Source organism: Bradysia coprophila, unplaced genomic scaffold (genome assembly GCF_014529535.1).
Source record: "Bradysia coprophila strain Holo2 unplaced genomic scaffold, BU_Bcop_v1 contig_24, whole genome shotgun sequence".
Classification (NCBI taxonomy): Eukaryota; Metazoa; Arthropoda; class Insecta; order Diptera; family Sciaridae; genus Bradysia; species Bradysia coprophila.
Genome location: NW_023503501.1, coordinates 1,849,174 through 1,875,409, shown reverse-complemented (window position 1 = coordinate 1,875,409; position 26,236 = coordinate 1,849,174). Strand labels below are relative to the sequence as shown.

General features: G+C 35.0%; 1 protein-coding gene and 1 long non-coding RNA gene across 2 annotated transcripts in view; both read right to left on the bottom strand.

The window, feature by feature from the left end:
- Positions 1 to 3,548: 3,548 nt before the first annotated feature.
- LOC119077790 (ATP-dependent DNA helicase 2 subunit 1) overlaps positions 3,549 to 26,236 on the bottom strand; it is a 31,697-nt gene continuing 9,009 nt past the window's right edge. The window contains exons 5-8 of the mRNA XM_037185099.1: positions 4,178 to 4,314; positions 3,981 to 4,118; positions 3,806 to 3,919; positions 3,549 to 3,732 (exon numbers count right to left, since the gene is read on the bottom strand). Coding sequence (XP_037040994.1) covers positions 3,613 to 3,732; positions 3,806 to 3,919; positions 3,981 to 4,118; positions 4,178 to 4,314 — 509 coding nt within the window. The 3' untranslated portion in view covers positions 3,549 to 3,612. The remainder of the gene's footprint in view (positions 3,733 to 3,805; positions 3,920 to 3,980; positions 4,119 to 4,177; positions 4,315 to 26,236) is intronic.
- LOC119077799 lies at positions 21,180 to 24,507 on the bottom strand. Its single transcript, XR_005087874.1, has 3 exons — positions 24,305 to 24,507; positions 24,086 to 24,090; positions 21,180 to 21,497 (listed from the first exon to the last, which is right to left on the bottom strand). It is a non-coding gene; the product is annotated as an uncharacterized LOC119077799 (long non-coding RNA).

The following is a 26,236-nucleotide window of genomic DNA, read 5'->3' as shown; positions in this document are numbered from 1 at the left end:
ATTTCTTCAAATGAGACCACTCTACCGGTCTCAGAAATCGAAAAAATGATTTCTTCAAATGAGACCACTCTACCGGTCTCAGATATCAAAGAAAATATTTTCTTCAAATGAGACCACTCAACCGGTCTCAGATATCAAAGAAAATATTTTCTTCAAATGAGACTACTCAACCGGTCTCAGTAATTGAAGAAAATATTTTCTTCCAAAAAGACCACTCACTCGGTCTCAGATATCGAAGAAAATATTTTCTTCAAATGAGACCACTGAACCGGTCTCAGTAATTGAAGAAATTATTTTCTTCAAAAAAGACCACTCACTCGGTCTCAAGCCGCCTGCCAATGAGACTGCTCATCCGACCTCGGAAATTGTAACAACGGTTCAAAATTAGAACTCCAAATAGATATATCTGATTTAGCAGCACGTGAACGTCGACGGCCGTCCAAATTGAAAGTTAAGCATCATTCGTCGCGGTTAGTACTTGGATGGGTGACCGGAAAAAACATTACAAATAAAAAAAGGTAAAATAAAAAAATTCAAATATTACTAACGATTCTACAATTTCAGTCAGTTTGGTCTAGCGAATTATAAAAAAAGTAAAGGGTAGTTGGCCATCTGTGAACTCAACATAGAAGTACAAAAAAAATCTTCCGATAAATAACGAACGAAGAAAAAAGTTCTAAAAAGAAATCAAATATGAAAAGTCTCAAACGGTCTAGAAAAAACTCAAAAATTAGAAGTCTGAAAAAGTTTTTTTTTTTTATGACACTCATTTATCCTCATCCAGTCTCACAAGGTCTAACAAATCCAAAATGAGACCACTCATCCATTCTCACAACGTCTAACAAACCCAAAAGGAGACCACTCATCCAGTCTCACAAGGTCTAACAAATCCAAAATGAGACCACTCATCCAGTCTCACAAGGTCTAACAAATCCAAAATGAGACCACTCAGTCAGTCTCACTACGTCTAGCAAATCCGAAACCAGACCACTCATCCAGTCTCACTACGTCTAGCAAATCCGAAACCAGACCACTCATCCAGTCTCACTACGTCTAGCAAATCCGAAACCAGACCACTCATCCAGTCTCACTACGTCTAGCAAATCCGAAACCAGACCACTCATCCAGTCTCACTACGTCTAGCAAATCCGAGACCAGACCACTCATCCAGTCTCACTACGTCTAGCAAATCCGAAAGCAGACCACTCAGTCAGTCTCACTACGTCTAGCAAATCCGAAAGCAGACCACTCAGTCAGTCTCACTACGTCTAGGAAATCCGAAACCAGACCACTCAGTCAGACTAGAACATCCTCAAATGAGTCTAAAGAGAGACGTCTCATGAATTTTGGATGAACTCCGATGAACTATTTCGATAAATTCTCGGTCTCAAATATTCTCAAAGGCTCGAAATACGTAGTCTCACGGCCATACAAAAGTTTCGGTCTCAAAAAGGGTCTCAAATACGTTTTTTTTTTTCACCGGGGAATACAAAAGCAAATTGGCAATATAATAACAATAGTTGTCACTAACAAAAATCAAATAAGCGCAATGCGGTACTACAAGTTCACTACACACTGAATTTTAACTGAAAGCCAGACTTCAAGTCCCAAGTATAACTCCATACATCCAAATGTTTTACTTAAAAATCCACGTGTTTGCACCAAATTGAATCTTATGCGTTTTTATTGTCTTTTCCTGCATCTTACTGTAAGATCAAATTGTCACTCTTTGAAGTCAGTCTTTTTGTGTATAGTTTCATTCATTCAAATGTCTGTTCTTGGTATAGCCAAATGGTTTCTCTAATTTCGCTGAGTTTCACTAATTTTAATTTCGGAAAGTTTTAGTAGTTTAATTTAGGTAAATCTTTCGTAATTTAAATAAGTTCAGCAAGATTCCAGCAATACTTCGACCAAACGCTGGTCTAATGTAATTTGCATAAGAAACTTAGTGACAAATTTTAACAAAAGTTTTTTTTTGTTAATTTATCGTTAAGCCACCTATACAAATTACGGAAGTAGGGAAAAAAATTGATGCTGTAATCCCTTCTCAGATTTTTGGTCGATAATGAAATAATTGAAAAGACTCTTCTCTGCTTTTGAGCGCAGAACAGACCGGAGTAATACACAAAATAGATATTCATAGAGTCTGTTTCTTAATAATAACATCTACAACCGAAGTAGTATTAAATGGCTTTGATTTAAGTTTGACAAGACATGAACCATACGTTTTCTGGTATTTACTTTCCTGTCAGTGGCAAAAAAGAATTGAAAATCTCACCTGTTTTGGGTAACTATGTCTCTACGTGACACAGCTTTAATGACTACGACAGCTGTAATGACTACGAAAGCTGTAATGACTGCCACAGCTGTAGTGACTGCCACAGCTGTAATGACTGCAACAGCTGTAATGACTGCCACAGCTGTAATGACTGTCACAGCTGTAATGACTGCCACAGTTGTAATGACTGTCACAGCTGTAATGACTGCCACAGTTGTAATGACTGTCACAGTTGTAATGACTGTCACAGCTGTAATGACTGCCACAGCTCTAATGACTGTCACAGTTGTAATGACTGTCTCAGATGCAAAAACTGCCACAACTGTAATGACTGCCACAGCTGTAATGACTGCCACAGATGTAATGACTGCCACAGATGTAATGACTGCCACCCCAAAACGAGTGAAATTTTCAACTCTCTTTTGTCAATGTGACATTCAACAATTTTCATACATTTCCTTGATCCTTGTATCACCGAAAATTCAAGATCTAATTGACCAAATGGAAAGAAAAATAAAGTCACCGTTAACCTGTTTTTCTTGTCATGCCAATTCCACAACCAAAACAACAGAAGTTTTAATTAAGTTTAAGAAAGATTAACGCAACGTAAAGTTTGTGTAGCCACGGGTGTGTTTTTATGATAAACATTAGGACTGAAGTTTTCTTCGACATTCTAGACACTTAACTGTAGATAAAGCAATGACAGAAAAATTAGCTGATGTTGTGAGTACTTTCTTAATGAGTTTCATTTCTTTAGTCAGAAGTTTTCATAAACTTTAAAAAAAATATTGCATTTTCTTTGCTTCATTTGCAAGCCAACTGTTTTTATTACGAGAAAACAATAGGGAATATCAGGCTGTCCTATTTTTGTATACTCAGTGTAAGCAAAAAAATCGTGTTCGCTTTCAACACAAAATACGAGAAAAAATCCGTCTTTCTTTGCAACTAAACAATCGTGGAGCTCTTTTCTTAGAAGACACTCAATGTCGAAGAGGGAAACGTATGCCCAACTGATACATACCTATATGCATATCGGTACAGATTAAATGTTTTTGTTACATTTTAGTTACATTCAAGGCACATACTGTGCTGTCTGTGTATCATATTATATTGTCGTCTGAAGAAAGTGCTACTTATAATGTCAGTGGGAGTTGCAAAGAAAAAGGACAGTTGTGTAAAGGTAGTTTGTCGGTGTACCAACAAGAATTGGATTTGAAAAGAAAATAACTTCTTACCTTGTCCAACAAAGCACCAAATGACCAACGACACATTCTCATTTATAATCATTTCTTTTTAATATTAATTTGTAACAATTTTAAACGAAAAATGCAAACTTATAGGTTGCAGTGCAACTTAACCATGTCAATTAAAGCCGCCTTGGTTTTATTGGTGAGTCCAGTCACACCCTCCGATGTTAGGAATTCTTTTAACATCGCGACTGTAACTCTAGTGGTCTAAATGAGCATGAGAGAAAAGAAAATTGAAATTAATCAAACCGTAAAGACAATTGCAGTTGAATTGCGTTACATTATTGCTGGTAATGGCAGAAACAATATCATCTCGATTGGCAGATACTTTCGGTACTTTGGCACTTGGTCCTCCGCTTTTCGCCGACGCCGGCCGTTTCGCTGCCGCAGCATCCTGCGAAAACAACAAATAAATGATACACCAGTATTCCCACGATTCAACTCTTCAAACACACCTGACCAAAAATTCCAATCAATTCGTCAACGATTGGTTGGATTTTGCCATCCTGGAAGGTAATGTCTGGCATTGTTGAATCTTCAATTACTTCACCTTCTTCCTCGAACACCAAGGCTTCCAAATTGGCGTAGAACGTCTTCAAAAGCATGATTTGCTGTAGAGATGGTTAAATACAAACTGATTGCCGCATCTTACCCTTTGGAATGGATTCTCAAATGTGTCAGCTTTGTAGTTGAATTTCAGTTTCTTCACCATCTTTTTCATCGTGTCGATGCCATTGTCCGGTATTTCCGGTACTTCGGAACCGAAGACATCCAAATTTCGAATGTCAGCTGTAAAAGAATTGTTTTGTTTTGAATGGGTATGTTGGTTTCTGGTTGTATGATATATGCTTGGGATTGTAATCGATTTAGAGGTTAGTCTGTTTTTTTTTCAGTGCTGCCAGCAGATTTATATCATTAATAACTCGCTTAATGTCAGGCTAAAGTGCGTTCTCGACTAGAGTTAATGAGTGTTTTATCCTCTAATCAGGAGACTATTTGGGTGGGCACACATTTAAGTCCCTAAAAAGTATTTTTTTTGACATATTATTGATTCAAACCTGCTGGCAGCACTGAAAAAAGCGGACGTTATTTATGAATGATCCCTTATAAACTAGAACATATTCGCTGCTTGAAATAAAAATGATGAAAATAGTCGGAAGATGAATTATGCATAGGAAGTGTAACACAGTTATCGAACAAAAATGTGCACGTAAAAGGCAAAGAAAGAGATAGAGTGACACGGTTGAAAGCATAACTCGTTCCGTGACGGAAATTTCGATACAAAAATAAAAGCTGAATAATGCCTTTGCAATTCCATTTGAAATTGATCAACGTTCATGACACTTCTTGGTACTGAGGTACTGATACTGGTATACATAATAAATAGAATGTTTGAATTTCCTTTGACGATTTATAGTGGTCTTTAAATATCATTCAAGAATCTTGAACAATTTGACACAAAAAAAAATTAAAATGCAAATAGCCTGATGCATTCCTTTAAAACGGAAAGTTATAAATTGAGAATTAGCGTTGTCTCTAATGACAATAAACTGTCTAAGGTTCTTAAATTAAAATTCTTTTATCATTGGTAAGCATATTTTTAGCAAAAGATGTCTAAAGACATCGATTATAAGCGTAATAAATTCTTAATGAAAAGAAAAAGCTTAAAAAAGAGTGATACCGCGAAAACTAGAAGCAACTCGAAATCAATGGTTCTGTGATCCGAACAAGCTATCTTTTATTGGTTTATTTCATTTTCATCGCATCGTAATATAATTTCATCGCATCGGCCATAAAAATAATAGAAATCAGTGAGCAATATCGATTTATTAAGCAGAACTTTAACTTCCACCAATTTTTCGGCTTGCAACCCAAATAATTTGTGGTGTGTTATACACATGAAATGAGAGATTCAAATAAGTTATAAGTTATAAGATGGTCAGATCAGCTACAATCCCCCATTAGTCACTTTCGCGGATAGTTGCTGTTACACGCCAGAAATATTCTCCGATAATTAAATGTCTTTCCGGAAATAGCTCCCGACGGTGTTACTGCAACGACAGGTGTCGATACTCTAATTGTAGGACTTTCACTGGTTTACATTGCTAGAACATTTTAACTTTACAAAATAGTTCTATCGCAAGTCATTGCCTAAAAACATGCCTTCACTTTCCTCGTCTTTTCTGCAAAAATGGAAAATCGAAAAAATGAAAGATGTCTATACAACAAACGAAACAATTAAAAAAAATCGTCTGTTGTTAATATTTGTTTGAGATTATTTGCGTACAAACAACTAAAGATTCAACAATACAGAACGAAAAAGAACTTCGAAAAGAAACCATCTCCAGGCGAATATTTTAAAATTTAAGCTGTGTCTATTTCTCAGTAATTTTCTTGTTTGTTTTCGTGAAAATTGCAATAACAACAAACAGCTGAAAGAGTACATTCATTAAGTTCAATAACAAAAAATAGAAATGTTCGTGATCTGAATATTGAAACTGAATTTGTCTATAGGTCATCAAGATTTCGAAAATCTGTGCACACAATTACCGAACAGTAAAATTTTTCCTATCAATCGCCGAAATATTCTTCTCACTTCTCGGGAAAACTTACGGCTGGTGCTGAAAAAATAGTCATTTCCTGACTTGTTACGAAATAGTACATTTCGTACCGTCGTCATCTCTTTATTTTGAAGTTAAAAAAGCGAGGGATTAGTGGCTAGTTGAATATTTGGAAATGAGAAATTGCAATTTTGAAATTTAGAGGATTTTCGGAGTTAAATGGAAATATTGACATTTCGAGTGGAAATTAGATTGAATGATTAGGGATTTGCATTTTTGTTTTGCTTCTGGAATAACGAAATTTTTGGAATTGAATGGAATTTTTGAAACAGAATGGAATTTTTGGAAGTAAACACTGGAATTTCTGGAGCTGAATGGAATTTTTAGAATTGAATTGCATTTTTGGAATTATACACTGGAATTTTTGGAATTAAATAGAATGTTTGGATTTGAATGGAATGTTTGGAATTGAATGGAATTTTTCAGACCGAGTGGAATGTTTGGATTTGAATGGAATTTTTGGAACTGAATGGAATCAAAAGGAATGCTTGGAACTGAGTGGAATGTATCGATTTTAATGGAATTTTCGGAACTGAATGGAATGTTTGGATTTGAATGGAATGTTTGGAATTGAATGGAATTTTTTGGAACCGAGTGAATGTTTGGATTCGAATGGAATTTTTGGAACTGAATGGAATCAAAAGGAATGCTTGGAACTGAGTGGAATGTATCGATTTTAATGGAATTTTCGGAACTGAATGGAATGTTTGGATTTGAATGGAATGTTTGGAATTGAATGGAATTTTTTAGACCGAGTGGAATGTTTGGATTTGAATGGAATTTTTGGAACTGAATGGAATCAAAAGGAATGCTTGGAACTGAGTGGAATGTATCGATTTTAATGGAATTTTCGGAACTGAATGGAATGTTTGGATTTGAATGGAATGTTTGGAATTAAACTGGAAATTTTTCAATTGAATGCAGTATTTGGAAGTTAGTGAAATTTTCCGAATTGGAATTGTCAAATTTTTTACCATCTCGTAAAAAATTGCAGAACAATTTTCCTGTTTAAAACCGTAAACTTGCTGACACTTTTATGTACCCGTTACAATTAAATGCACTGCGTTCATGGAACGACGAACTGGGTCACTCAATAAATGCTGCAAACCAATGAACACAATTAGTTCTACTTTAAAAAGTTCTGAACTATCGAACAATTGAATTGAATTGATTTCACTACCAAGCTCCATTTCTCCATCACGGTAAAATGTTGATGCATCCAGGATAAAAGGTACTTCCTTATTTAAAGTATTCATTACCGTAATGGGGTTCAAAACATCCGGTATTTAAATTGCAAACTTTGACAGTGACAAAGTAATGTGTGTGCGAGGGAAAAAAAACTTTTTATTTATTTAATGTTGCTATATACGAGAGGCAGTCTCCTTTTAGTTGCTTGTGAAATGCAAAGTAAAAACAACTGTAGCATTCGGTTATTAAAAAGATATTCCGTGAAACGAGTTTTATAATGTGCTAGCTGTAGCAGCCTCTTCATATAAGCAGATTATTTTTACTCTAATTTTTACTACAGTCGGGTGTCTTTAAAATACTTAAATTTCAAAAGAAGCAAATCACATTAAAAGTTCGGGCAAATGCAAATTGACAAACATATAAAATTAAAAGCTGGAAATCCTTCTAAAGTGCCATTCACTAGACGTTATAAGATAGTGTGGTTCGTTATGGTTATGTCTTCATCGTTAACTTAAAAGTTTTCAGTTTTTAATGGTAGTAAAAATTAAAAAAGGAAATTGAACGCTTTCCATTGGCTGCAGCTATAAAAAAGACATAATTTCAGCCAAATAATTTCTGCAAATTTATCTCCATAGACGACTCTTAAAGCTATGCCAATTTACCACCATTTAAATCACGGAATAAGCATTTCCATGGTGTATTCCACTGGCATCGTTTGACACGATTTTATCATAAACATCTTTATGCCTACATCTACTACTCTACGTACATTGGTTTCATCCCTTTTCCAGTCATAATATGGTTATCTCCTAAAAACGTATTACGCACACATTTCACTTTATCGCCCAGCGTCCAATTTTCTCCTTTTTTTTCGGGTTCATTGAGAGAGGTGGAAGATATAAACATTTAAAATCCACAGATGTCCACTTTTATCATGAAAGTTTTTTTTATTTTAACATGTATACATGCTGGTTGATATTAGAACCCAAACGATGGTTAGACATAGAGTGACAGAGATCGCAAAATAAAAAATCCGGTTTCAAAATTGCGTAAATTTCGGGTGATTGCTGAACGTTGTTATTGAATGTGATGGGAAACAATTTGTATGTAGATGTATGTAAATTATATACGACAATAACAATGCACGTGCGAAGAGTTAAAGCATTTCTATTCAATGTACAGACAACGAATTTAATTCTTCTTTTACAACGCAGGTGAGAAAATAGTCATTTATCCTCTCCGCTGAAGCTTTGGAGGCCTCTGTTATGAGAAACGTTGTGTTTAACTCTGGAAAAAGTTAGAAATTGCATTTTTCTCAGGTGAATGAGCTCTGGACACAAACAACACACCAGAAATGCATTTTCCAACTTTTCTCCCTCGTTAAACAAATAACTATTTATCTGCCTGAAATGATATTTTCACATTTATCCCTCTAGTGTAAGCCTGTTTATCTCGATGTGTATGTTCTCGGCAGATAATAGTAGATTATGATCATATAATAGTCGAGGTTTGCCGGAATTCTTCTCCCTTAAATGATGATATACTGTTTTATCGTATCAGCGAAAACGAGATAACAAAATGGGGGAATGACAATTTAAAATAAAATAAAAAAATGCAGCCAATTGTTGGTTAGACTCCTGGGACTATGGCCAACGCCTTCAGCTGGAGCCACAAATGTCTCACTCGACAAAATTACAATTTTGTCAAGAGTTGCATAATCCTATATTACACAACTAGAATAGAAAGTTGAAAACTCGAGTTACATGTGAGGTCCACGAGGTCAATAATAACTTGTAAAGGCGACAAATAAATAAATAAATAAATAAACCACTTACTGGCAACGAATTAGCAAGTTTGGTGATGGGTAGAAATTTAATTTCGACTATGATTCGCTAGACTTGTTCGTGTGCAAATCGGTATAGTGTTCTTAGAGCATTGTATCGAGTACCACTGTCGCCATGACCTGATGAGAAATGGTACTTTTGGACTGCATATCAATGCAAAACGTCAAACTTTCTCTCAGATCAAAACAGTGGTCGAATGTCTTATTTTCGATTCGACATTGTGTCTGTCTAATGGCACGGATTCGTTGTTGATGTGCTGAATGCTCAACCTCATATAATTGATGACTTAGTCGTCTGGTGGTTGAAAATTCAACAAATGTAGATACATTGCATTCCTTATATATAGAAGAATCAACCCAAGTCACATATAAGTGCGGCTTGTGAAGGCTTGAAAAGACTTCATTTTGTTCACGTTCAAAACATATGTGCAAACTTTGCTAGGAAATTCCAACAAGAGGTGGTCAAAACGTTTTTCATTTTCATATGTTCAAGGTGTGATAAACCGTTGTGCTCCAAGATATAATAAACAAAGCTGACAAAGCTGGTAAAGAAAATATCTATTTTCTCACCGGTGTAAACAAGAGGCGAGAAAATAGACATTTGCTCCTCCGAACTTGTTACCAGTCTGTTAATGAAACATCGAAATGCACGAAGGCAATTAAATATGAAATTTAATTTCATTCGTTGGACTGTGTCATTTACAAAGAGAAAAACTGACCATTCAAATTCGTTTTACCAACCCTTGTCAAGTTTGTTTGTGTTGATTTGCGGTTCAAACAGCAGAATTTTCGATTTATTGCTATACTGTAATCGGTTCCGTTAAAAAGTAATTTAATAGAAAATGAATGTTGAATCAAAGAGCCAGGCTACGGTCATATTGTTTGCTTTTTTTTATTCATTACGATGATGTAAATCTTCAAACAACATTTTATACAAAATGTACATTTACATCGGTGTGGTATCTAATTGAGCACATAAATTCTGCAACAGGGGAACATTTAATTAAATTACGATGTAAACATTATGTTATGTGGTGGCCACTAGTAGTTCACTATAGTTGCACGTCGGTATTTGAATTGAATAGCTAAGAGAGTATAGTAATTTAAACACATGCAGCGAGCAATAGAGTGTACAGCTGGAGATGGAATGACAATCAAATTACAGTGAACGTTATGCTGCAGCTAGAAGTTGATAGAATCAAACTCAAATATGAAGAGGTTAGTACACAGTTCGTCAGCATGCAAAATGCTTGAAAAATACCTGAAAAATGAAAGTTTATATCATGTCTTAAAACAAATTTGACAGATGACTCATACATTTTCTGTCAAAAGATTTCAACCGTTTTACTTGAGTCTATTTTTCAAGCATTTTTGAGACTTTCATCTCGAACTATGTACGCACCTTTCATCAATTTCCACAAGTGTATAGTGTGGAAGAAGTGTTTCAGCCATTTCTACAATTAATAATTGTCAATTATCCTATGACCTACCTGACCGTGATCATAGTCCATTTCAATTTGCATACAAATTCAAATTTCGGTCGATAGTCAAGCACAATAGAATAGGTTCCATTAACACACATTTACGACAAAAGCATTCAATATACGGTTGATGAATCTGATATAGCAGTTCTAAACATACAAGTAATGACAGAGGACAATATTGTTTAGAGCCACATCTCTCAAATCCAAATCTAACGTTAAGTCTGTGTTAATTGCGAGATGATTTTACATTTGACGCACACAGATTTGCAAGGGATATCAAGTGAAATTTTCTGTATTTTTAGCTGTAGATACCAGTGATAATAAACTGTTAGTCCATTAACACATTATAATGTTGACATAATGAATCAATGTGCATTTGGCACAGTCACAGCCAGTATATTTATGGGACATATCACATTGTATTCGATTTGAGGGCACAGAATCGTCAACATATCATTAATTTCAAATTTATGGTAAGCGATAAAAGTTATGAATTTTATTCCCACATGGAAAATCATTTCGCTTTCCATTCATGTTCCATTAGCGTGTGTATATATACCGCAAAATGGTTCTAAGCACAGACAAATCGTGAATTCCTTTGGATCCAAGTTCGTTAAATTATGTAGTCGAAAAATGCATAAAATTCCCAGAAAAGATCAATAAAACGGTTTAATTACAAAATACGTTACAGCCAAATGGTCTAGCTTTGTTTGGTATATTATTACGGAATGTTGAGATAAATTGTGTTGACAAAGAATAAAAGGAAAAAAAGTTATGATTTTCGCAATGGAGTCGTTAAACCAAGCTTCTCTACGCTTTCATTGTGTATGTTACGAAACAAACAGCAGAGCAAATAACCTTATAAAAAAATAGTGTTTATGGTGCTCTTATCTCTTCAATTCGTAGACACCATAACTAACAACAACACTATTAACACTAAATGAGCCAGAAATTACTTGAAAATCTGTACTTGATTTCGACGTTTTTAATAAAGGATAACGCTTCATTCTACCATTTCCATACGAAATTATATAATCAAAATTCCGTTGTAATGATTTGCCTTTCAAAGAGAAATGTTATTTGGCACATATCCAAGAAAATCCTCACCGTTTATAGCTATCTTTATTCCGAGGCAATGCACCGTAAACAAGATTTGCAATGTTGATAGTTTGCAGTCAACCAGAACATTCTGTGCACAATACAGAGATCTCGTTTCAGTGTACATTTTGAAAAGGAATGTGTCATCCTTTCAATAATATAATTCTCGATATGCCAATTCACCGGAAGTATGTTTAGATGTTGACAGGGATATCTATTAAAGGTGATACATAATTGTTTGCACCGATAAACTTGTCAGTTGCTTTGAGAAGACATTGTATCTTAATTTTATACGTTGTGTATTGATGGACGTTTCGGGACAGTGTGGAAAAATCCTTTTTTTATAGCGACCGCTCACATTTTATGGACAATTGCATTAAATATTACAGTAATTTCGTGGCTTTTTTTAAGAATGCCGTTGTGAATTCGCAATGACACAATGAAACTCTCAGAAAAATTTGACAGTGAGACATTTGAAATGTCAAAGACTGTATTACAGATGATAATATCGTCAAGCAGATGATAATATCGCCCAGAAGATGATAATATCGCCAAGAAGATGATAATATCGCCAAGAAGATGATAATATCGCCAAGCAGATGATAATACAGCCCAGCAGATGATAATATCGCCCAGAAGACGATAATATCGCCCAGTAGATGATAATATCGCCCAGCAGATGATAATATCGCCCAGCAAATGATAATATCGCCCAGCAGATGATAAAATCGCGCAGCAGATGATAATATCGTCAATCAGATGATAATATAGCCAAGAAGATGATAATATCGCCAAGCAGATGATAATATCGCCAAGAAGATGATAATATCGCCAATAAGATGACAATATCGCCAAGCAGATGATAATATCGCCCAAAATATGATAATATCGCCAAGAAGATGATAATATCGACAACCAGATGATAATATTGCCAAGCAGACGATAATATCGCCCAGCAGATGATAATATCGCCCAGCAGATGATAATATCGCCAAGCAGATGATAATATCGCCAAGCAGATGATACTATCGCAAAGAAGATGATAATATCGCCAAGAAGATGATAATTTCGCCAAGCAGATGATAATATCGTCCAGAATATGATAATATTGCCAAGCAGATGATAATATCGCCTAGACGATGATAATATTGCCAAGCAGACGATAATATCACCCAGAAGACGATAGTACCGCCCAGCAGATGATAATAGCACCCAGAAGACGATAATATCGCCAAGAAGATGATAACGTCGCCCATCAGATGATAATATCGCCAAGCAGACGATAATATTGTCCTGAAATTATCAACCGAGACTGTAATATCGTCTTGGCTTTTAATGTAATTAAAACAAATTTGGGCATTAATATCGTCTTAAGGCCAGGTGAATTTGTTTACAGATTTTGCGATAGTAAACACCTTGGCCTGGCCTTAAAGACGATATTATCACCCAGAATGTAATATGTTATCGCCCAGTACGTGATTATTGTCTTCCTGTTGATATTATCGTCGTCAGGTCAATATTATTGACTACAGGCCGATGCAATCATTCATGACGAAAAACATCAACATCAACAACACTATTGGTCTCGCTCACACCAATGCAATTCCAGTTTAACTTAAAACGGAAATAACTCATGATCCTGACGTGCTAGAAAATTTTTCCGATGTGATTTACAATCAGGACGAAAATCCACCCATAGCTTTTGGGAATCGTGCCTGCAGCAAAGTATGTGCCGAGTAGATCGGCCAGGACAATAATATTGGTTTGAAGCCGATAGTAACGACCCGACGTTGATAATATAGCCCACTGTGTGAGAATAACGCCCAAGATTTAGGATGATATTATTGCCCAAGGTGATGTTATTGTAATAACTTCAAGATATTAATATCGACCGGAAGACTATATTATTGTCCTGAAGATGAAAATCTAGACCAGAAGATGATAATATCGACCAGAAGACGAAAATTTCCAGTTAAGACGATATTATCGTGGGTTTTTCACACTTTCCCTCAGCGTCTCGGGGACAATAATTGAAATGTAGAAGTCATTTCCACTAATGACTGATGTAGAATACAACCGCCTTTATACATCTACAACTACAATGTATGTAAGTTTGTACGTCAGCAGCTGAAGCAAAAATTCCCAGTTAAATTACTTGTATTAAACTACATTTTAGCGATACATTCTTGAATTGTAAAGTTCCGACTGCTAAACATCTGAAGAAGGCTGCTTTTGTAACTCTTGCTTACAAAATATAACCCGCAAATATTTCGACAAACATTTATTTGACTAATTATTACGAATTGAAGCGGTTTACGTGACTATTTAGTTATATTATTGAGCCGCCACTCATTCGCACAATGCGAAGTGAAACTGCTAGGAAAGTTTTTGTCAAACTAGGAATGTTTTGTTGATTTTAAGTTTAAGTTTACCTAAAGTATTTGTACGAAGGCTTAGAAAATGCTGCTAGCTCCATTCAATGTTATTTTGAAAACAGATCATTTATTGGCAATTAAAAGACACTTAACCAATTCTAAAATTAGATTTTATCTGATTAAAGGGACAATAAAAGTGAAAATTTTAGGGAAAACGAAAATAAATTGGTAATTCTTCGAAGATAGCAGTTCCATGGCAAAAGATAAGATTCAAATTTATTGTTATTTAATTACCTCTCAAATCTGAAAGCAATTGATTCGTCTTAAATGCGTTGTTTACCAGCAATTTTGATTGAACTGCAGAAGGGAGCATATTCAGTAAATATTCATTGTTTGTAAGATCTGAACATGAGATCAAATAATTCGCATTCCTTACTTACTATAGTCATAGAAAAAATGTGTTTGAATTAAATTCTCTGAATAGACAATAGATTAACCGAAGAGAATCCAATATTTACTATTTAAGAAACTTTTCCATGGAAACGATGAGTTATTTATGATATCGCGTCTAAAGTGCTTTATTAGGTATACTAGATTTGTTATCTTCACACAAGGCCCGCAGACCTAATGAAGCCCTTTGCACCGAGTGTCATACAAAGTCATGATATAGATTTTGGAAAAGTGTGGACAGAAGGGGAAGCGTAGTAAAATATTTGAAGAAAATCCTGAACGTCATGTATGGATGATACGATGGCCGGACTGACTACCAAAAAGTCCAAACGATCTAAGATCCGTCCAAGTTCGAGTCGGGCAAAAAAAAGTTTTAAGAATTGAAATTTCAGCTTAATCGGGCCGAATAAAGTCCCGGGTCGTCCGTAAGGTTCGAGCCAGCGGAACTCAAACCACCAATGTTCTCAATCTAACACAAAATGAAGCCACCAACGTTCCACCATGTCCAATAATGTTGTTCCAGTTCATACTAAAAATGTATGTCAAAGTCCAGAGAACCAGAAACCTACCACTAATGTGTCCTTCTCAGTATTTTTTAATCAGATTTAATTAATTATATATTACAAAATGTTAAAGCAGCTATGGGTTTCTGCGTAAGACATTCATGAAAAAGAGTACCGAAATATCAAAATAATTTTCAACTTTTATTTGCATATATCACAAACAAGCCAGACAAGTGTTACACGTGAAGCTTTTCATTTGACTTATATGCTTTCCAGGTTGATTTTGATTACCTTCGGAACATGAAAAAAAAAACCGAACCGAACCTGAGAGTATCACAATAACAAAGCCGTCAACACAAATAGTAATTTATGTGGAAGTTTGCAATAAAAAGTAATTTGCAAACAAAGAAAACCGAACAAAAATAGAGCCATTTGTACCATAAACTCATTTCGGTGTTTGCTTGTACGCTTTTGTTCGTTTTATGTTTTAATATATTTTGAATTCATATTTTATCAAAGTCGTATGGGTTAAAGAGAAGCTTTGCGAACTGCTACACATATGATATACCTCTAATTCCCTTGACTGAAAGTCAGGGTCTTACGCCAGAAAATACCGAAAAATGTCTGTAACCATACATGTACACTTTGATTGAAAATGTGTGAAATGTTATGAAAAACGTTAATGTCTGTAACCGTTTTTTTCTTGTGGGCAGGATAACTCGAGTAATTCTTAACCAATTTCAACAATTTTTTTTTTAATCGATGTGGAATTAAATTCTCGAGGCTAAGTTCGAAGATGAGCCATGTGGGATTAAGAATCTGGAAGTTATTCCAGAAAAACCTGATTTTACACTGTTGATAACTTCTCTATTAAATACGATACGATTACTTTGATGAAATTTGATTTTTTTTGGATGTGTGTGTAAATCATGTGAATTTGTTTTCGCCAACGATTGATATTAGAATTTATGGTAGACTATCAACTTGATAGTTGACTATCAACTTGTGAAATGTTATGAAAAACGTTAAATGTCTGTAACCGTTTTTTCTTGTGGGCAGGATAACTCGAGTAATTCTTAACCAATTTCAACAATTTTTTTTTTATCGATGTGGAATTAAATTGTCGAGGCTAAGTTCGAAGATGAGCCATGTGGGATTAAGAATCTGGAAGTTATTCCAGGAAAACCTGATTTTACACTGTTGATAATTTCTCTATTAAATACGATACGATTGCTTTGGTGAAATTTGATTTTTTTAGGGTGTGTGTAAATCATTTGAATTTGTTTTCGCCAACGAATTATATTAGAATTGATGGTATACAATCAACTTGATAATTGACTATCAAATTTGACAGTTGACTATCAACTTGCTTGATAGTTGACTATCAAATTCGACAGTTGACTATCAAATTTGATAGTTGGCTATTTGAATATCAATTATGAATTTATGTATAAAAAGAACGCATTAGCTATGTCTTTTGTCACTCCAGAATCATCTTATAAAGAGTACACATCGATCTAATGATCTATGATCTAATACCATAAAATGTTTGTCGCCTAACAATGTACAATTATCAAAAATTAAAAAGTATCACATTTTTGTTTTATGTGTGTTTTACCTATTGAAAACGAAAATGTGATACTTTTTAATTTTTGATAATTGTATGAAATGTGAAGAAAAACGTAATTGTTTGTAACCTATTTTTTTTTTTTGTCACCACGATAACTTGAGTAATTCATAACCGATTTTGATGATTTTTTTTTAATCGACGAGGAATGGGATTCCTGAGGCTAAGTTCGACGATAAGCTATGTGTGATCAACGCTTCGGAAGTTATGCCAAAAAATAGAAATGTAATAAATGAACAATATAGTTGATTTTCGATAATTGGTATTTGATAATTGCTATTTTATATTTTATTAATTAACAAGCAGCATATACCTAAAATTACATATACACTACAGTGAGTATATAGTATTACAAAAGTCAAGCAATTCTAACATTAGACAACTTCGACGAGTTACGGTATCGTAATGCAATATTAGACAGCTCGGACGAGCGATAAGTTTGATATTAGATCAAACCTAATATTGGACAACTCTGACGAGTGTGAAGTTTGCGGCCCGAGCGAAGCGAGGGTCGTAATTCACACGAGTTGCAGTATCGTATTGCAATATTAGACAGCTCGGACGAACGTTAAGTTTGCGGCTAAAGCAAACCAAACATTAGACAACTACGACGACTGAAGTTTGCGGAGCGAAGCCTGGGTTGTAATTCACACGAGTTGCGGTATCGTATTGCAATATTAGACAGCTCGGACGAGCGAGAAGTTTGCGATTAGACTAAAACTTATTATTAGACAACTCTGACGAGTGTGAAGTTTGCGGCCCGAGCGAAGCGAGTGTCGTAATTCACAAGAGTTGCAGTGTCGTATTGCAATATTAGACAGCTCGGACGAGCGATAAGTTTGCGGCCAAAGCAAACCAAACATTAGACAACTACGACGACTAAAGTTTGTGGAGCGAAGCGAGGGTTGTAATTCACACGAGCTGCGGTTATTCCCTTGACTGAAAGTCAGGGTCTTACACCAGAAAATACCGAAATATGTGGGTAACAAAAAAGTTTACTGTGCTTGAAAATGTATGAAATGGCATGAAAAACGTTTAATCTGGGTAACAAAAAATCGTTCAAGGCACGATTTTTTTTTAAATATGTGGAAGTAAAATACCAACGCTAAGTTCGAAGATGGGCTATGTGGGACGAAGGATCTGGAAGCTATGCCATAAAAACAGGATTTTACACTGTTGATTATAGCCTCAATCGAAAAAGATTACTTTGATGAAATTTGAATTTGTTGCGTAGTGTGTGTAAATCGTATAAGTATGTTTTCGATGATGTGCATGAAACAAATAGGAAGAAAAATTTCGTCAGTACATGCCCAGCCTCTAACCGGTAAACATCTCTTGTTAGTGAACTGCTAACAACTTGATAGTTGACTAACAAATCTGATAGTTGACTAACAAATCTGATAGTTGACTAACAAATCTGATAGTTGACTAACAAATCTGATAGTTGACTAACAAAAATCCGTCTACTAAATACCAAAGAAAGATGTTTTTACTGTCTTACGGCAGAAAAATGCCTGCTTTCAAATGAAATGTGGTACATGTCGCGAGAAGGCGTTTTGTTCGTTCCTAGGGAATTCATCCTTCTACGAAATGTAATGAGAAGGCGTTTTGTTCGTTCCCAGGGAATTCATCCTTCTACGAAATGGGTTTTTTTTAAATTTTTTACCAAAGTGAAAAGGCCTCTCATCGTTCCATATTCGTTAAACTTCGCATCTACTCTGATTCAATTGACAAAATGGCAATCAAACAGAATAATACATAGCTCATACGAGTTTGATTGGTTGATTGAAAATCTTGCTGCAAATTTATAAGAAACATAAGAACTCAAAGATCATTCGGTCTTACGTTCAAAGATTTTTTGAAGAATTTTGTTGTAATGTATAGAGTAATCGATATATTAATGTTCTAAATTTGACAATTTTTTTAGGAATACAGCATATGTAAAAATAAATTAGGATCAAATGTAGGCATTTGTATCAGTGATGCTTCGGAAGTTCAACAATGAAAATGATCAAAAAGATATTGAAAAAAATTATCAGTCAAGGGACCTGACCCGCCCAAAAGGTGGGACCTAGTTTTTTAATATTCAAAAAAAAAGCTTCGAGGCAAAACGTAACGAGAAAATTTTTACTAAAAAATAATCGTCACAGACAAGTCAAACACGGGACTCGCACAACCCCGTACTGACGTATTGTCTCTAATTCTAAATAAGAAAAGAACATTTGATAGAAGTACCAACATCCTCATTGCCTCATTGTCTTCTATATTCCAATCTCAAGGAAAGAGGTCAGTGTTTATCTATTTAACAAAATTCCACTAGCTACAATCACCTTCATCTTATTTTTCTTAATAGTATAGCATTTAGTGTCTCGACACCACCCACACTGTTATGAATCTAGTACTTCGCATAAAATGTTTCTTTTTTTTTAAATTCAATTCGATTCTTATCTCAAAAATGTCTAAGATTTAGAATTCATCGTGGAAATTTGCGTTCATCTAAAAAATCTAGTACTTCGATGACAATAAATGGATACCATTTTGCGGACTGCAATTGATATTTTAAGCAACAGGTAAACAGTCTTCTCATCACTTAATATCAAAGAGTAAATAACTGCGCATCAATCATATCAAACGTGCTAGTATTGCGATGTAAAATGCAAATCCAATTTTCCCTTTTATCTACAACGCATACGAGTCTTAGAACGAATATTTCGAGGATTTATTTTATTGTTCTCAGTATGGATGGATGAATAAAGCTCATGCTGAGTGGAAAAACACAAGAGATTGGTTTCAGTATGAGATACACATATAATAACCACGTAGCTCAACAATACAAAATATTATGCTTTTCTGTTGTGTTCGACAAAAAAACACAAATTGTATGACGCCCTATAAAGTGTAGAATTGGTATGTGAAATTATTGACATTCACTTTCGAGCAAGCAAGGATTAAATAGTGACGAAATAGCATACAAAATCCATGTCATTGGATATCTGTGAATCTGTGTCACTAAAATGTCTGGTTAGAGGAAAAGAGTATTTGGTGTGTAGGAACGTGCGTATAGTCTTTCTGAGTGCTGCTACTGTAACCCAGCTTGACTTAAAACAATGATTTCAAAGCCAAAACTTAACCAATCGGACCTGATCTTGAAATCCTGTATGAAGTATGGTAAAGACTAGACAGAACAAAAATAAGTATTTGCCTATTGATTCTAGATTCTAGAGGGTTCATACTCTAAAACCAACCGGCCAGGGCCCGAAAAATCAGGCAGCCCGTTCACCTCTAATTCAAACAAAACAATGAAACAAGGGAAACATTTTTTGCCATTTTGGTAACGTCGTAAGAGTTGTTCAGATTTCGTTTCGTAGAAATTGTGTCAATTGCCCATTCTTATTCAAGCTGTTTCAGTTGGTTCCCAATTCCGTCCTCATTCTCTCAATTGACAGAAAACACTCCTTCTCTTACAGTGCCAACTATCCCACAAACATCAAGTTTCATGTAGGAAATCCATTGTTTGCGTTCGGCGAGGCGTATTCTACAAAACTCTTACAAAGAACATCACCAGTCCATGTCATAACGATTTGTAAATTGTTTCAGCTAACATTACAACTTCGGTTGAAATAAAAGGTCGCAGAATGTTAACCTGGAGCTGAAGTGTTTGTTGAATAATCTTGACAACAAAAAAGCCGTAGGAGTGAGTTCCTTTGCATAAAGTTTATATTAAAATGTCTTCCCTAATTGACTTGATAAACCAATCTGATGGAAACAAATGTATTTGTCATAACATTACGTGTGTGAAAGTAAGTTTGCCATAATATGTTTGTGTGGGAAGTTAATTTTGTGTACGGTGCGGTACAAAATGTTTAAAGTTGGAAAATTTATTCAATTTCGAAAAGTAATTTGAGGAAGAAGAAATTTACATTGATAATTCCCATATAACGGATGTTACGGATTCAATATTCTTCGCATTTTAATAATCTTTTATGAAAAATGTTTCCAATCAAAAAAATTCGTTGGAAAGTGTTTTGAATGGCAATTTGTGGTATTTAACAGATTTGTAGAGATTCCAACAGATCGTGAACAAGGGATTGTCTTAGGTAATTACCTTAACTTCTCTTCATTTTTGCCAATTATTGAGTAAATTAAGGTAGGACGAACAATTTAAGAAGTTTGAGATGACAAACAGGAATATCCATTCGTATCACAAACAACTGATTTAAGACCAATGGACCCTTTGCAAATTTGTAGCCTACACTTAGGCGGAAAAATTTTCATTTCTTCATGAGTTCTCTCAAGCAAAATCTTTTTTTTTAAGAGATAAAACCATAAGACCACGCAGAAACGTGTTACTTTTTAAGGAAAAATTGGTTTGTAGATGATAACTTATCCCACCTGGAGAAACCTTTGGAGATTGTGTAAATGTGCGAAAATATGTGAGCTTAGTGTGCCATCAATGTAAGAAAATCGTAGAAGGTTCTGCATCGACGAGAAAAATATTCATTCGATCACAGTTGTTCATATGTTCAGTATCGAGAATCCCAATAAACACGATTTTGTCCTTTTTTATAAATTGTTGTTTGAATCTGCTCCTTAAAATTTCGAACATGGCGACCGTGACAGGACGAGGTCGATAAATTAGGATCGTTTGCACTAAAAACTGATGGTTGAATCGTCAAATTCGTAAAAATTGATTTTGGAAAATTTAAAGAAATCACGCAATGCGTTGGCAAAGATATTGAACCAATCGTTTAGTTCTTTGGTGGAAAAGATAAAAGCCAGAGAACTAGGTCCCACCTTTTCGGCGGGTCAGGTCCCTTGACTGATAATTTTTTTCAATATCTTTTTGATCATTTTCATTGTTGAACTTCCGAAGCATCACTGATACAAATGCCTACATTTGATCCTAATTTATTTTTACATATGCTGTATTTCTAAAAAAATTGTCAAATTTAGAACATTAATATATCGATTACTCTATACATTACAACAAAATTCTTCAAAAAATCTTTGAACGTAAGACCGAATGATCTTTGAGTTCTTATGTTTCTTATAAATTTGCAGCAAGATTTTCAATCAACCAATCAAACTCGTATGAGCTATGTATTATTCTGTTTGATTGCCATTTTGTCGAATTGAATCAGAGTAGATGCGAAGTTTAACGAATATGGAACGATGAGAGGCCTTTTCACTTTGGTAAAAAATTTAAAAAAAACCCATTTCGTAGAAAGATGAATTCCCTGGGAACGAACAAAACGCCTTCTCATTACATTTCGTAGAAGGATGAATTCCCTAGGAACGAACAAAACGCCTTCTCGCGACATGTACCACATTTCATTTGAAAGCAGGCATTTTTCTGCCGTAAGACAGTAAAAACATCTTTCTTTGGTATTTAGTAGACGGATTTTTGTTAGTCAACTATCAGATTTGTTAGTCAACTATCAGATTTGTTAGTCAACTATCAGATTTGTTAGTCAACTATCAAATTTGTTAGTCAACTATCAAGTTGTTAGCAGTTCACTAACAAGAGATGTTTACCGGTTAGAGGCTGGGCATGTACTGACGAAATTTTTCTTCCTATTTGTTTCATGCACATCATCGAAAACATACTTATACGATTTACACACACTACGCAACAAATTCAAATTTCATCAAAGTAATCTTTTTCGATTGAGGCTATAATCAACAGTGTAAAATCCTGTTTTTATGGCATAGCTTCCAGATCCTTCGTCCCACATAGCCCATCTTCGAACTTAGCGTTGGTATTTTACTTCCACATATTTAAAAAAAAATCGTGCCTTGAACGATTTTTTGTTACCCAGATTAAACGTTTTTCATGCCATTTCATACATTTTCAAGCACAGTAAACTTTTTTGTTACCCACATATTTCGGTATTTTCTGGTGTAAGACCCTGACTTTCAGTCAAGGGAATAACCGCAGCTCGTGTGAATTACAACCCTCGCTTCGCTCCACAAACTTTAGTCGTCGTAGTTGTCTAATGTTTGGTTTGCTTTGGCCGCAAACTTATCGCTCGTCCGAGCTGTCTAATATTGCAATACGACACTGCAACTCTTGTGAATTACGACACTCGCTTCGCTCGGGCCGCAAACTTCACACTCGTCAGAGTTGTCTAATAATAAGTTTTAGTCTAATCGCAAACTTCTCGCTCGTCCGAGCTGTCTAATATTGCAATACGATACCGCAACTCGTGTGAATTACAACCCAGGCTTCGCTCCGCAAACTTCAGTCGTCGTAGTTGTCTAATGTTTGGTTTGCTTTGGCCGCAAACTTAACGTTCGTCCGAGCTGTCTAATATTGCAATACGATACTGCAACTCGTGTGAATTACGACCCTCGCTTCGCTCGGGCCGCAAACTTCAAACTTCAGAGTTGTCCAATATTAGGTTTGATCTAATATCAAACTTATCGCTCGTCCGAGCTGTCTAATATTGCATTACGATACCGTAACTCGTCGAAGTTGTCTAATGTTAGAATTGCTTGACTTTTGTAATACTATATACTCACTGTAGTGTATATGTAATTTTAGGTATATGCTGCTTGTTAATTAATAAAATATAAAATAGCAATTATCAAATACCAATTATCGAAAATCAACTATATTGTTCATTTATTACATTTCTATTTTTTGGCATAACTTCCGAAGCGTTGATCACACATAGCTTATCGTCGAACTTAGCCTCAGGAATCCCATTCCTCGTCGATTAAAAAAAAATCATCAAAATCGGTTATGAATTACTCAAGTTATCGTGGTGACAAAAAAAAAATAGGTTACAAACAATTACGTTTTTCTTCACATTTCATACAATTATCAAAAATTAAAAAGTATCACATTTTCGTTTTCAATAGGTAAAACACACATAAAACAAAAATGTGATACTTTTTAATTTTTGATAATTGTACATTGTTAGGCGACAAACATTTTATGGTATTAGATCATAGATCATTAGATCGATGTGTACTCTTTATAAGATGATTCTGGAGTGACAAAAGACATAGCTAATGCGTTCTTTTTATACATAAATTCATAATTGATATTCAAATAGCCAACTATCAAATTTGATAGTCAACTGTCGAATTTGATAGTCAACTGTCGAATTTGATAGTCAACTATCAAGCAAGTTGATAGTCAACTGTCAAATTTGATAGTCAATTATCAAGTTGATTGTATACCATCAATTCTAATATAATTCGTTGGCGAAAACAAATTCAAATGATTTACACACACATCCAAAAAAAATCAAATTTCATCAAAGCAATCGTATCGTATTTAATAGAGAAGTTATCAACAGTGTAAAATCAGGTTTTTCTGGAATAACTTCCAGATTCTTAATCCCACATGGCTCATCTTCGAACTTAGCCTCGAGAATTTAATTCCACATCGATTAAAAAAAAAATTGTTGAAATTGGTTAAGAATAACTCGAGTTATCCTGCCCACAAGAAAAAAACGGTTACAGACATTAACGTTTTTCATAACATTTCATACATTTTCAATCAAAGTGTACATGTATGGTTACAGACATTTTTCGGTATTTTCTGGCGTAAGACCCTGACTTTCAGTCAAGGGAATTAACTAGAAAAGACTTACAAATGTCTACATATGTCATTGAGAGTAGAATGGGAAAAGTTGCTGAAATCGATAAGCGAATTAATGAATACATTTTCGAAGAAGCAGCCGATGCATGCAACGAATCGACTTATCAAGAAATAGCACAGACCTGCCAAGATATGTTGACGAAGATTTCGAAAAATCGATTCGTCGAGAATGAAGAGACGATGATGGGATGGTGATGAAATCGCTGCGAGAATGACTTTCTAAAAATTTGAAGTCACGTTAACTGCAACCAAAAAATTGGAAGAATTCGTTCAAACATTTTGTCGGAGAATCGAAACATCCGACCAACGAGAATTAGTCGAAATCAATCAATAGAAATCGATTGCGAAACGGACAAATCAATCATCGGAAAGGCGATAGTCATCGACAATAAAACAATCGCTGAAAGAGATTTCGAAGAATCTGAAATCGAAGCCAGAACCAGCAACCGTGGACATTCAATAGAATGTAAAGAATCAAGTAGCAAAGAACTGGTGGATCCAGAGAAAGCAATTGTTGCAAGAATCATTCGAAGTGTGTGATCAACGAGAATCAATCGAATGGAATCATTGAAATTTATAGACGAACAATTGGTTGAAGGTATGACGATTTATACATACGACAGAGGAAGTGTCACTGAGATGGATCGAGTTGGAGGAAAAATTGGTCAACGGTTCCAGGCAGTGACTATTTTTGAGAAATTTTTTAAGATTTTTTAAAAATAGTCGCTGGTTCCAGGTTATCGAGGACATTGGTCATAGAATCGATGAAGCAATCAACTAGAAGGAAGTACTGGTCACAGACAGTCAATCAATTATTGGCAGACCTCGCACTCAAAAATGACGTGCCTTATTAAGGAAATAAGGAGGTTTTTTAAAAAAATAAGGAGAAAATAAGGAATTTTTCGGTTGAAATTAAGGAGAAAATAAGGAGCTTGGAAGTAAATTTTTGGGTAAAAATCTTGATGATTTTTTATACGCACACCCCCTGCACGCTTTTTTAGGCTCATAATCAAAAATTACGAAGTTTTTCAAAAATTCCCATACCCATATTCAACGATTTTACACTAATTTAATCCACTTAAATCCACTTAAACGCAATGGGCCACGTTCAGAAACGAAACGTTCATGACATCTGGGTAAACTTTCACGACCAAAGTACATCGTGAGAAATCTAACCTCAAAGTTAAACTTGACAGCGTTAACTCAACGAAACGAATGTTCACTCAGTGAAGAATTTTTCGTTCCTGAACGCGGCCTATGAATTACCATGGTTTAATAGTAAAAGTTAATTTGAAATTATTAACCTTAGCTTACCGCTACTTTCTTATACCATGTCAATTGTTTATTTTGTGGACTGTGAATATTTACGTGTAAATATTAATACAAATAATCCACACAACCCACAAAATAAGACTATGGCTCTTTACAACATTCCATTGGTTGTAGGTCGTGTTTTGAACCTCAGGATAAAACTGTACATTTCTCAATATGCTACATTCCTTAATTTTCTTTTAGGTGAAGTAGAGATTTGAGGTCAGAATTATATCAAATTTGTAAACAACACAATAATTTGATCAAATGAATTTAAGTTTATGTAGGTCTTGTTTTTTTGTGTGATCTACCACCAAATAGTTTGTTGGGAAAGTTTCCCTCTTAGTACATCAGTGAAATAATAAAATAATGATTCTTCCCATAGATGACTTGGAACAGGTAGATTCCATTGACCTTTTCAAGCCTCCAACAGGTCGCACACAAGTGGCGTCCACCAAAATTTTGAAACTTTGGGACCCCCTCCCCCACTGTGCTCTATTGTCGTTAGATTGTTTCTTAGACTGACTTTTTGTAAAGTCGATGCTTTAACTGACTTAGTATGACCGCGCTTTTTAGCGTGAGACAGAGGCAATTCTTTC